This window comes from Bactrocera oleae, chromosome 5 (assembly GCF_042242935.1).
Source record: "Bactrocera oleae isolate idBacOlea1 chromosome 5, idBacOlea1, whole genome shotgun sequence".
In the NCBI taxonomy this organism is placed as follows: domain Eukaryota; kingdom Metazoa; phylum Arthropoda; class Insecta; order Diptera; family Tephritidae; genus Bactrocera; species Bactrocera oleae.
The window spans coordinates 14,288,180-14,301,844 of NC_091539.1; the positions used below are offsets into that span (position 1 = coordinate 14,288,180).

Below are 13,665 nucleotides of genomic sequence, written 5' to 3' on the forward strand. Positions count from 1 at the left end.
CAGATTAGACAAATATGTTCTAATATCATCTGTTGTGCTGCTTGTATAGCACACTTCCTTATTGCAATGAAATGTTTTGCCTAAGTTCAAATCCTATCATATTTTTATATATTATACAATTTTTTATTTTTATAACTCTTTTTTATTAAATGATATTTGAATTCTATTTTAGTATTATTTCCCTCATTATTTATATTTTCTTGTCGGAGGTCAATTACTTTCGTTTTTATTATTTTAATTTTTGTTTATGCGCATACCAATGAACATGTATGTATATACATTTTGCTTATAGAGTGGTGTAGTTCGTTGCGTACCCTGATAGGTGTGGTGACATTTTATTTTCGAACTTGCGCGTTTTCGTCATCATCGTAATTAACATTTTAGAACAGCTAACATTTGCTCCTTCTCTATTCATTTACGTTCTCTGCTATAACTCACTCTTGAGTTCGATCACTGGATTGTTAAATAAAAGTCCCAATTTAATGGCTACACACTTATCTTTATTTCTAATTAAAACAACTTAACACTTATTGCTCGTTATTCGAACTTAAAATTTCTTGCTTATAGCTTGATAGCTCTTATCACGACAACACTCTAACTAGAACTGTGTTTGCTGCGCAATCCGGCAGCCCTTATATAGTAAATCTGTAAAAAAACATTGCTTCTAGAACATTCTGGCCACTACGAATTCGCTAACTACTTTACTACTAGAACATTCTGGCAACTACGAATTCGCTGTCTAGTTGCTTCTGGCAATTTATCGTCGATTCGATTTTGTTCTATCATCCGTGTTCGTCACAATATGAACATATTTTCGTGAAATATTTTAATTATCTTAGGAAGTAGTGCTATTAATGTAATTGAATTATGATATGCTTAGACTCCAATTAATAAATAAAAAAATTAAATAACATTTAAGTTTCATGAGTTTTAGGATTTGAACGTATAGACTCGTATTCCAATTGAGCTTAACTCCTTCACGCTTACGACCTCAGCCAGCTCAAAAGTGAAAACGCGGCCGCTGAGCCACTGTTTTATTATTATTCTTTGCTCAATAGGTATTGCTCACGCAACGCACATAAGCACATAAGTTGTAAAAATAGCCTATTAAATGTTTATTTTATTATAAACTCAGGGGTTTTTACCGGTAATACAGCTTTTTAATTCAAAAGGTTTTCATAATTATAAATTTTGTCATATCATAGAAATTGAAAACATAAATCTAAATAAGTATGCGCAACGATTTTTCATTTAGGAATATTCGTTGTGTCTATTTATAGCATTTCGCACATTGTGTGGTGTATTTTTCTTTTTCGAAGTTATATTTTTCGATGTTCCCTCATGTGAAACTACAAATTAGTACTCAAAAAGATTTCATTTAACATTTGCGCCTTCTCTATTCATTAACATTCTCTGGTTTTATACATTTAATTCAAACAACCATCCGATGCGTTACATGTTTTTCTTTCACTCGGTACATCTTTACGCCTGATCGGATTCAACGGCTTCAACCTTCACCGCTTCCTTTTTTGCGATCCGTGCTTCTACACCTTTAAGTAGTCATTGTTATAGGATAATTAATTTAAAACTAAGCGTCAGTAATTAAAATATTTAATAAACTTTGTATATTTAAATTGCACGGGTATTTTTCAATTTGAATTTTTTTTATGCATTCTTTGCAACGCTGCATATAACATTATTTTCGAACCACGCAACCAAGGGAGAAATTATCACCGATCTCCTCCCCTCTCTTTCACTGACGGCAACTTACATTTATATGTATATATGTATGTGATTTTCTAGCAGACAATTCTTTCATTAAGTCGGTAATTTGAGCAAAACAAAACATATGTACATATGTTAATTTTGATATACAGATACCTATCTTTGCAAAATAGAAGAAATCGGTCTTTATTACACATAAATTTGTTATATATATTCAATATAATGACGTTCGTCATGTTGATTTTATACTTATAACTCCGGTCCGTTATGGTACCCAAAACTAAAATTGCTCATAAAGCCGTTCACAAATATGTTGAGGCGGCTAATGCTAGTTTCGGCTGTGTCTCCTGATTCGCCGAAGGCATGACTCCCGAATTGTTTCAACCTCAGTATTGCAAAAGCTGAGCAACTTTGACAAATTTGTGAATGCAAGATGACAACAGAGATCCGACTCGTTCCCACTCCGATGTGATCGGGAAAGGGTGCGCCTCTTACGATCTCATCGGATTTATAGTTTCCAGCGATTCCGCTGTGACCGAGCACTCAAACGAGTCAAATAATGAAGAAGCTTGATGCTAAATCTAGTGAGGAAAGACACTCCTTGACTAACTTTGAGCGCATAGTTTGCGAGCACAACACTAGTATTACCGCTTTGCTGTCGGATTGAATGCTTACCTCCCTGAAAGAAGCTGCACCTCGGAACAGTAGGTCTGCTGCTACGTTAGTAGCAGTCACTTCTACCGGAAAAACACTAGAGTAGTCCGTTAGCCTGACGCTAAGCTTGACTGATAGCTCTTTATAGAAAACTCGTCCTCCAACCTTCCCTCCTAGCTTCAACCCATCCGTAAAACAGCACACTGCGCCTCTTTACCAACTATTGTACTTACAAGTATATCCGTGGTTCTATGAGCAGAGAAACATGGATCGCCTTAAAGGAGGAGAGAATTTCAGCGGGTCCCTGTTTGGACCCCTTCCTATACCTGGTTCCCTGAGCCTTAGAACGACCTTCGCAGCAATGCACCTGCCGATAATATCCACTATGTGTGGGATGGTATTAGCTGCTTTTGTTGGTCAAAGGTAAAAAAAAATTGTTTTTTTTCGAGGTTTTCAACGAAATGTTAAGTTGTACCAAAAATACATTAGACGAAAATTGAAAATCATATAATTATCTATGTACAAGAAAGGAAGGGCTTATTTCGGGTGTAACCGAACATTTTCGAATAATGCCATTTTGTGGGCGCGGTAGTTGTCGGATTACGTCCATGTACAATACTTCTTATGGTGACAACAATCATGTGTACCAAGTTTCATCAAGATATCTTAATTTTTATTTATGTTACAGCTTGCACGGACAGACGGACAGACAGTCGCCCGGATTTCTACTCGTCTCGTCATCCTGATCATTTGGAATTACATAACCCTAAATCTATCTCAATTAGGTGAACAAAACTATTATATTCTGTAGCAACATGTTGCATGAGTATAAAAATGTATGAATAATTTTTTCTTAAGAGAGACCGTGTTTAATATATAGAGCAAAAAAAATGTTGATCTTTGACCTCGAACATTTTTTTTTTTCACATATCCAAAGAGTATATGCCCGGGTTTTTACATTACCGCTCATTCAATTTAACATTATTTTCTTCAATGAGCGCTTAAATAGGATAGCACTACTTCATAACCCTTCAAATAAAATATGAACATTTTAATTAATGTTTCCAGATATTCGTTTCTGAAGAAGATTGTAAATAACAGATTTCGATTAACTAAAACTTGGAAAGTGGAAAAGTTACCTTCAGTTGCACCGAAGGTAGAATAACCTTCACAAATAAAAAAGTTTCGACACAAGAATCGCTCGATTTGTACGGCAGCTATATGCTATGGTACAGTGGTCTGATCCCAACAATTTGTTATGCTCATGTAGCATTGCCTTGGATAATAATCCGTGCCAGTTTGTATGGCAGCTATATGTTTTGGTAGTCCGATATCACTTCCGACCAATGAGCAGATTCTTGGGGTGAATAGGATGTGTGCAAAATTTCAGAGCAATATCTCAAAAACTGATGGACTAAATCGCGTATATACAGACGCGACTCAGCTCGTCACGCTGATCACTTATATGATATATACATTTTAAAGGGTCTCTGGCGTTTCCTTCTGGGCGTTACAAACTTCGTGACAAACTTAATATGGGCTGAAAATGACGGGGCCTTACACATAGATGACGCATTTTCAGTTAGTACTAATCTTCAAAAGACAGCTATTAAAATTGCATGACATTCTATTCATTAGTTTGCGAGTTATTGTGCTAAGAGTGACGCTACTTTTGTTATTTTAAAAACAATACATGATAAACAATTTCGTGTTTTAATTTTACACTGCTTCTTGATGGGAAAAAATACCGAATAAAAAAAAGCGAAGCAATGGCTTAAAAAATGTTATAGGGATTCAGCACCATCAGAATGGTCGTAGAGACACTAATGATGCAAAACACAGTGTGAGACCAGAAAACACAAAAAAAATCTGCAAAATCGTACTGAATGATCGGAAAGTTAAGTTGCGTGATATAGCTGGCATCGTAAGGATTTCAAAAGACCGTGTTGGCTTTATATTGCATGAGCATTTGTCCATAAGAAAGCTCTGTTCAAAGTGGGTGCCGCGTTTGCTGACTATTGACCAAAAACAGCAACGTGTTGATGATTCTGAGCAGTGTTTGACCATGTTTAAACGTAACAAACCATTGGTTGTTCGCAGACCTCAAAAAATGCTCGCCGGTAAGAAATTTCGCTCGAATGAACAGGTCATCACTGAAACTGAGGCCAATTTTGAGGCAAAAGACAAAATTATTTGTTATATGTTGGCGATAGCCAACAAACTTTAGGAAGAAACATATATATATTACAGGCAATTTTTATTATTATAGGTATATAAATTTCTTTTTGAAATTTATTAGTCTACATTTTTTTTATCTATATATATATAAATGAAACCCGTTTCCCGTTGTCACGCCATAACTTGAGAACGGCTAGACCGATTTGGCTGGTTTTTTTGGTAGATTTCTAATACTCTGTAGAAGGTTCTTACGGAAAAAAATATTACGAAAATGTCTCAGAAAGATTGAAAAAATACATTTCATTTTGCATATTTCGTCATTCGTTGCATCGTTTGTTCGGAAATGTGGTTACTTAATTAAATTCTATCGCCTTCTCAGGTATGGCGAGACCAGGGAAATAGGGATTCATTTTTATATGGAGGATATTATAGATTCCAGTTTAAATTGAATACAAGTAGGTACTCATACCTAAGATAGGACAACTTACAACTATACAAAATAAAGTAGTGCATCAAAGCTACGCTATGGCGGTACAAAGTTCGCCGGGTCAGCTAGTATTAAATAAATTCACTAAGCATTTTTTTTAAAAAGATGTGCAAAATTAAAAAAATTAAAGTAATTTTTCTCGATAACACGAAACACTGTGAGTATGAGAAAAAAAACAAATCATGTGAGAATTTAATACGTTTTACTTCTGACCAGTCATTTGTTTGGGCACGCTGTTCAATTAAGATTCTTATCGAAATAATTACATTTTACTATTAAATAGTATGGAAGAAGTGTGTAAATACTTGTATGGATGCCTAGAATTCACACATATAACGTCATTCAAAAATAAGTACATACTAAATCAAGTATTTATACATATACGTATATAAATATACTTACATGAGAATATAGGTAGAGGCAATATGTAAATAAAACTATAAAGTTATTGAACTAAGTTTTTGTCGGTCTCCCTGTGTTTTACACTCGGATTCGAACTCCGTCCTTATTAACATATACAAATTTTTTAGTGGTCGCCTCTCAACATGCCATGTCAAACTGAGATCAAAATACTTTTTTTAAAAACCATGAGCCGTTTATAGTCGATTTAATCATATGTGGGTTTCTCCATTTATCTGTTTACCATTGAGGCGCACGTCAAGGAGATTAAAAGCTCTACGAGTACCAATCAGAGATTTAAGTGCCAGTTATACCATATATGGACCGATATTTCCACAAGGCACCACTAGATTTGATAGGTATTCAATAGTAATTAGTAACTAGACCTCACCTTCCAAAGACTTGCGTATAAATATCATAGCTGTTGACAAATGATTACAGTCTGAAAATATTAAAGAGAAACACGATTAGACGGTTTACAAAAGCAATTTTTTATTTAATAAATTGTGAGTAAAACTATTTAAATTTCGATTCAGCCAGTACAGAGAGCAAGTTTCCTCAGGTCCCTTCGTTTCATAGTACCGCGCTATACATGAACTTCAAATAGAGATATCAATATATAAAATATTTATTTTACAATATTTTCCAAAACGAAACTAAAAAAAAATGACTAAATCCTATTTTTAAAGTTTTGCGTGATGTGGATCCCACGGGAGCTTGTAATCGAGACAATGCAAACTTTTCGAAATATTTTCATATTTACATAGTAAAATCATTTACTAGGTGAGAATCCATAAAATACCGAAATCTTATACTTCACAATTGTTTTAGGTGTAAAAAAACGAACATAACTTTCTTGTTCAAAAAGCAGTAAAACAGCAGGAAGCAATAAAAAATGTTCTATGCTAAAAATTAATTGTTAATTGTTAAACTAGTAGTTTTCTCTTACAGAGAAGAGAGGGTTGGAGAGAGTTATACTTAGATAAGTATAAAAGCTGGCACGAACTTTTCGTCGTATTTTAAACACGCTTTTATTAGCTTCACTTGTATGTCTGTCTGTCTGTCTGTCAGTTTGTAACTCTCCTTTACAAATAAATTGCCATAACTAAGCTCCGCAATAAGATACAAGACTGTTATTTGGTACACAGGATCACATTAGGGAGGGACATCTGCGGTTAAATTTTTTTTAAAGTGGGCGTGGTCCCGCCCTCTAATAGGTTTAATGTGCATATCTCCTAAACCGCTGAAGCTATAATAACAAAATTCACTGGAAGCAAATTTTTTTAGCACCTCTACCTACAGTGTGAAAATGGGTGAAATCGGGTGACAACCTCCCCCCACTCCCCATATACCGGTACTATTAAAAATTGTAAATGTATTTAAAACTTTTTTATTTGTGAAGGGTATTTTAGCTTCGGTGCAATCGAAGTTAATATTTTCTCTGTTTTTTTTTGAAATTTCGGTGTTTTGAAAGTTTTGGTGCTCGGATGGTGTGAAATAAAAAAGTTAAAAGGTATGTATGTATATAAAATTTTCAAAATAAAGAAAACTTCAAACTGAAAATAAGACAAAATTACAATTTAAGATATTTGTTTAAGAGGTTACCACCTGCTACAGGTGATAATACAAGATGGATGTCAAAGAAAAGAGGTTTAGGAAGATTAATGGATGATAATTTTTTTTGGAAAGAGTTGTCACCTGATTAAAAACGTATGCAATCAATGAAAGATATTTGAGAATTCTTGGTGGCAATAAAGTAAATAAAATCCACACACATTCTTTTACAGAGTATTGAATTGCTTTAATAAACAAAAATTAAAATTAAATAAGCACAAAATACACACATGTACACATATCTAAAAATTTCTAACATCTAAAACATAAATAGGTCGGTGATCAAATAAAAAGTTGCTCGAGTTGCGTCTACAAACCTTTGAGGAGGTTATTTAAAAATCAAATTTTTGAATACCGCGAGCTTTCGCTTGATCCATAAAGCATTTGCCGTACAATTCACTTGCCTCGCAATGATCATCTGGTACTGCAATATCGGCGCAAGCGTCGATGATTTCACGAGCTATCTTCAATTTATCGGCATCACCGTCAGTGTAGGTCTGCGCATGCTCATCGGCAACCGACTTGACAAACTTGCCATTATTATCCATCTGAAGAACGCCGAATAAATATTGTTATTGCAAATGAAATAACAATTTTCCTGTAAAATAAATACTTACGGCGCCGTATTTTTTCATCAAGCAAGAGCGCAGGCACTTGCCTTCCTTACCGGCCGCTGGCACTTTTGCGACAATGTCCTGAATGTCAGCTGCCATATAATAATAGAGTTTTAAACAATCCTAATTATAACTTATGAATATAAAACTATAGTGATCTTAATACTCACAATCAGCGGCACCTACTTCGCCACGGCACTCCTCCGCTCTGGTCATAAAGGTCTTTATAGCCTCTTCTTTATTGAAAGCAGCTTTGGAAACAGCGGCGCTCAATATACAAAAGGCAGCGAATAGGATGAATTTGGCCATATTTGTTGAGTAAGTGGTAAAGTACTTTGTAAAAAATGTAAATTCGCTAAAAATCGTGACAATTTGATCTTGATGGCTTCGGAAGTTGTATTGCTGCTCACTTAGTGTTGCAGTTGCTATTTATACAAATGAATCTCAATATCCCACACGCACACATATGTAGTTATGTGGCATATCCACACATTTACATATGAAGTATGTATGGCTCACATATAGAGATGTATGTTTATTTGTATGTATATTAAGTATAGTGCAAGTATACGACTTTTAATTTGATGAAAATCCATTAAACATATGACGAATATATACTATATAGATTTGTTTTTGGTTTTTCGAATTGTTTAATTTGAATCCACAGTATTTTCTATCTATTATAATTATTCGCTGTTGAAATTAAATCTCTCAGCTGTGAAATTATAAGTTACCGTCATAACAAATATATTGTAGGCTACACAAACATATTGGACCCAATCAACTCGCTAATTGTTTCAAGTCTATTGTGTGCCATTGTGTATAGGGTTGACGTAGCACGTTATAATACATATGAATGTATATATGTACATATATTTTCCAGTTACACGTACGATTGCTTGAGTAACTTTGAGTTTTCTAAAACACACAACAAAGCAGAAAATATTCTCTAGCAAAAAATGTACTTATGGCTGAACTTTGGCAAATATAATAAATATGTATGTATGTGCCTACTACATATGTACATACAGGTTTGTTGAAAAGTTTCTGCGCTCGAAATGAAAAAATACTGTTTTTGGTAACAAAACTTAACTTCAATACACTTATTCCAATAATTTTATGTCATCCCTATAATAACCTTCCGAAAGCTCTGCAAACTACCCGTCTATGGCTGTTATAGCTTCTTCATTCGACAAAAAATGCTTTCCACGAAGGAATGGTTTCAGGTTTCTGAAAAGGTAGTAGTCGCTGGGATCTAAATCTGGCGAATACGGTGGATGCTTTGCAATTCGTACTTCAATTAATTGAATTTTGTCATTGTTAAAACACCTTTGTGAGCAGGTGCATTGTCTTTATAAAAAATGATTTTTTGTGCTGCAAATCAGGTCTTTTCTCACGAATCTTTTCATCGAGCTGATCCTAAAGGCTGCAATAATATACAGAGTTGATTACTTTACCTTTCAGCAAGTAATAAATCAACAAAATTTATTTTGCATCCCAAAAAACTGATGCCATAACCTTCTTTGCTGATCGTTGTGACTTTAGCTGCTTTGGAGCTGAACAAACAGATCCAGTCCACAATAAAAATCGGTTTTATTCTGCTTAAAACGCTCCAAATTATGTTGAAAAATTTGTTTTCGATCCAGTTTTTGTTGAATTGTTAACGTGTGCAGCACTAACTTCCTAAACAGACTTTTCATATGTAATATAAAATATGAAGTACTCGTTCGTCTGAGATGCCTATGGCATTAGTAATTGCACGCCTAGCCAAACTTGGATCTTCACTAACAATATTATGAACTTGCTCAATGATGTCTGGTGTAGTTGCGGTTTTTGGTTGTCCTTCGCGTGGATCGTCTTCAAGCCTAGTACGACCAGGTTTAATTTCACCAGTCCAAAATTCAACAGTGTGTTTTGAAGGTGAGGACTCCCTATACACTTCTAACAATTGCTGATATATTTCTTTAGGTTTTAAACCTTTCAAAACAAAGAATCTAATCACTGCACGATATTAAATTTTTTCCATATTAAAAAAATACTCTGACACGTTAACTTCAATTGGCCTGTAAACAAAGAATTGATTGACAGAATGACTTGTAACTTTGCACAACAAATCGCATATCACAACAGATGCACCAACTTGAGAAAAAAAAATTGGGGCTAGTATTGCTATTTCTTTGGTGAGCACTACTCACTTTCAACCAACCTGTACATGCGCATCTATACGTACAAATATACATAGCCACGTGTAGTGTGGTGATTTTTCGAAAAATTATCAAATGAACTTGTTGATGACTTAACGAATGAATGAAGATTTTACAAATTTAAATTCAATAATAATATCGTTACAATTAGTAACATATAAAATAATATTAATTAGAATTGAATAAATGTATATGAAATAAAATCAAAATAAAAACATATTAAGTGTCTAAATTTTGTCCGTTTCAAAGTGTATAATATAAACTCCATAGATATACAAATGTACATATATTAAATTAGATTTAGTCCGCAGTAAAAATGTATAAGATCAACAGTGATTTGAAGAGCAACTGCAACTAAATTTACCTTTTAATATTTTGAAGATGTGATTAGATAAGTCCACATAGCGTTTTTGACAAAGAGAAAGTATCGTTTATAAAGGTCTATAAACTATAGAGAATTCACTAGGTGTACAAGCATAAAAGGGCTCATTTTATATAAAAATAAAAATCGAAGATAATAAAAAATTAAAACAATTTGAAATTAAATTATTATAATTTTTATTTTCTTATTTTTTATTGTTTTTGCTTTTGATTAATACATATTTTTATTATTTATATAATTATTAATTATTTTAAAACATATACAAAATAATATATATATATACTTATTAGAGCAGGTTGAATTACAGGGAGCCAAAAAACGAAAAAATCGTGTTTACTAGAATTGCGGTTTCGAGCCATCGATTTTTTAGGTTAAGTTTAATTTTGAGGGATTATAAAAATGTCTTCGTCAGTTTTTGACAAATTCAAATGCAATTTAATACATAGGTGCATTTTGACATACAAATAATCATTTGTCGGAATCGGCCAGATTGGACAACTATATCACATATCTCCCATACAACCGATTATTCAGTTATATATTTTTCAGCTAAGAGCACGTAATTTGGCAGAACTAAAAAATACTTAACAATGACAGTGAAAATAAAAAAAATCGGACAACTATGAATAATTGGTTATATGAGAGCTATATGTTATAGACGTCCGATTTTATTTTTTCTCACTGTCATTGTTAAGTAATAATATTAGAGGACTATTATGTTGATTTATGAGCTCTTCGCTTTTTAATTGAAGGCATTATTATAAGTAGATCAGTAGATCAAATATATGTCCAAAACATGTTTTTGATGCCTTTAGAGTGTTAGGCTTATACAATATGTTGTGTAGTTTGAATTGAAATTTCTTTAGGCATGGTGGTAAAAATATCAAATGCAACGGATGTTTTAAAAGAAAAGAAGTTAGAATTCAAAGAGTTTGTAATTTGTGAAAGAAATTTTGTTGCAATAGGAAATATTTGCGATATTGTATAAAACTTATCAATACAAGTTTAATTATAATCTATTAAATTTATTGTTTATGAAACGCCCTCCTATATCTAAGAGATTTCACTGAAAATATCTACAAACGTTATCCTGGTCATAATGTTATTTTCCAGCTGAAACTATTGCAATCGAGTTCATTATATCGCTCTAAACACACAAATAACGAATATGCTATACTAATAATACTACGGCCTTTTTTTATTATGAATATGCTTCTAAATAGTGCTCACGATTAATATGCCCTAATGCTGCTAAGAATATGTTTAAAATATTATAATAAATATGAAACATATTTAAAAGAGCACTTCCTACTTATTTCAAACTCTTTTACTTTTGAGTAACATGCATCATACGACGTGGTGTACCAAGGCGGGTTGCCAAACATATTAATTGCCAATGTACTCTTACTTATACAATACATAATATTGCAAACGTTGAGAAGTGTCTAATATTGTGTTCTGTGTTAGGTATAATACAGTAGTATTAAAAGGCTAGTAAAGCAATCTTATATGTCTTAATTATACCCTGTACAGGGTATATCAAGTTTGTCACGATGTTTGTAACATCCCCAAGGAAACGTCGCAAACCCTATTAACTATTGTATGTACATATAAATGATCAGCATAATGAGCTGAGTCGATTAGCCGTTTGTCCGTCTGTATATACGCGAACTAGTCCCTCAGTTTTTGATCGATCTGAAATTTTACACGCGTCATATTCCCTCCAAGATCGCTGTCATACAAACTGAACGATCAAATACACGTCCTTGTATGGAAAACTTTTTTATTTGAAGAGGTATCTTCTCGAAATTTGGCATAGATTATTGTCCAATAGTATAATATCCGAAGAAATTCTTCAGATCGGACAATTATAGCGTATAGCTGATACGCAATCTGACCAATCAAAATTAAGATGTTTTTATACTCTTTTTTGTTATAAGAAATGCACCTGTGAAGGGTATTATATCTTTGGTGCAGACGATGTTAACTTTTTTTTTTTAATTATTTAGAATTAGATATTTTCCAAAAATTTAGAAGTTATCTAAAAATGTAAGGTCGACAAATTGCTTTCGACTGAATTTAATGCTTTTTTTCTTTGCAAAATAAATGTTTACTGTTTTAAATCTTAAGAATCATTGCTGAAATTAAAAATATATGGTAAGGTATACTATAGTTTTGAATAAGGTAAGATGCTAATATGCTATAATCATGCCACACAGACAGGCGACGCTATAGATAACGGTACCTTTTGTTGTCGCACCAAGTGCGTTACAAGTGTAGGCTCATCTCGTTTCAATTCTAGTTATTGTATAGTAAAAGTAATCTTAATAAACTTATAGACTATTAAACATTTTGCGGTTTTGGTAGTAATGGAGGGAAAGCGAAGAGAAACAAGAAAATTATTAATTTCGGTTGCACCGTAACTGGAATACCCTTCACAAATAACGAAGTTTCCATACAAGAACTGGATTTTGATCGTTCAGTTTTTATAACAGCAATATGATATAGAAGTCCGATCTAGAAAAATTCTTCAGGTATTATTGCGTTGTCCTAGAAAATAATCAATACCAAATTTCGTAAAGATATCTCGTCAAATACAAAATATTTCCATACAGGGACTTGTTGTTGTTGTTGTAGCGGCAGAATATAACCCTCAAGTAATTTTTAGGAATGCTGCCGAGTTGACTAAGGACTGTCAAAGGCAGGATAAAAATCCGGGTGCGTTCCGGTTATGTAGACCCGATTGACTTGAAAACTGTCATACTGTTCAGTTTGTATGGCAGCTATATGCTATAGTAGTCTGATCAAAATAGTTTTTTTCAGGTATTGTAGCGTTGCCTTAGAAAATAATCTTTTGGTACAGAAATATTCTCGTCAAATGCAAAATATTTCCATAAAAGGATTTGATTCCAATCTTTGGGCAATATTACATGCCAAATTTCATGTGTCAAATGAAAAAGTTTTCCATACAAGCACTTGATTCCGTTCGTTCAGTTTGTATGGCAGCTATATGATATAGTGGTCTGATATCACGATTCGGACAATTGAGCAGCTTCTTGTGGAGAGGGAATACTTTGCTCACCATGCTAATCTTTCAGATATATATTATAGTCTCCGACGTTTCTTTTTGGATGTTAAAAACATCGTGACAAACTTAATATACCCTGTTTTCTTATTTTTTGCTCGAAAACACTCCATAAATTTTCAATTGCATTAAGATCAGGCGATTGCGCCGACGTTTTTATTACAACAGTATTTAATCCGTATTTGTTAGGAGATCCTTGCCCTAATGTTATCAATTGTTATTCTAGCTATTCTACCATTCTACCATTACCACGATTGCACTAATTGCGATTTGTGCTTCGGGTCGTTGTTCTGGTAAAACCTAAACCTGTCCCGAATGCATAA

At 33.3% G+C, this 13,665-nt stretch overlaps 1 protein-coding gene across 1 annotated transcript; it reads right to left on the reverse strand.

The window, feature by feature from the left end:
- Positions 1–7,219: 7,219 nt before the first annotated feature.
- Positions 7,220–8,081, reverse strand: Obp19d (Odorant-binding protein 19d). The gene is made up of 3 exons (XM_014239835.3): positions 7,842–8,081; positions 7,675–7,763; positions 7,220–7,605 (listed from the first exon to the last, which is right to left on the reverse strand). Exons 1-3 carry the CDS (start codon positions 7,978–7,980, stop codon positions 7,390–7,392), a joined length of 444 nt encoding a protein of 147 aa, XP_014095310.1. The 5' UTR covers positions 7,981–8,081; the 3' UTR covers positions 7,220–7,389.
- Positions 8,082–13,665: the final 5,584 nt, after the last annotated feature.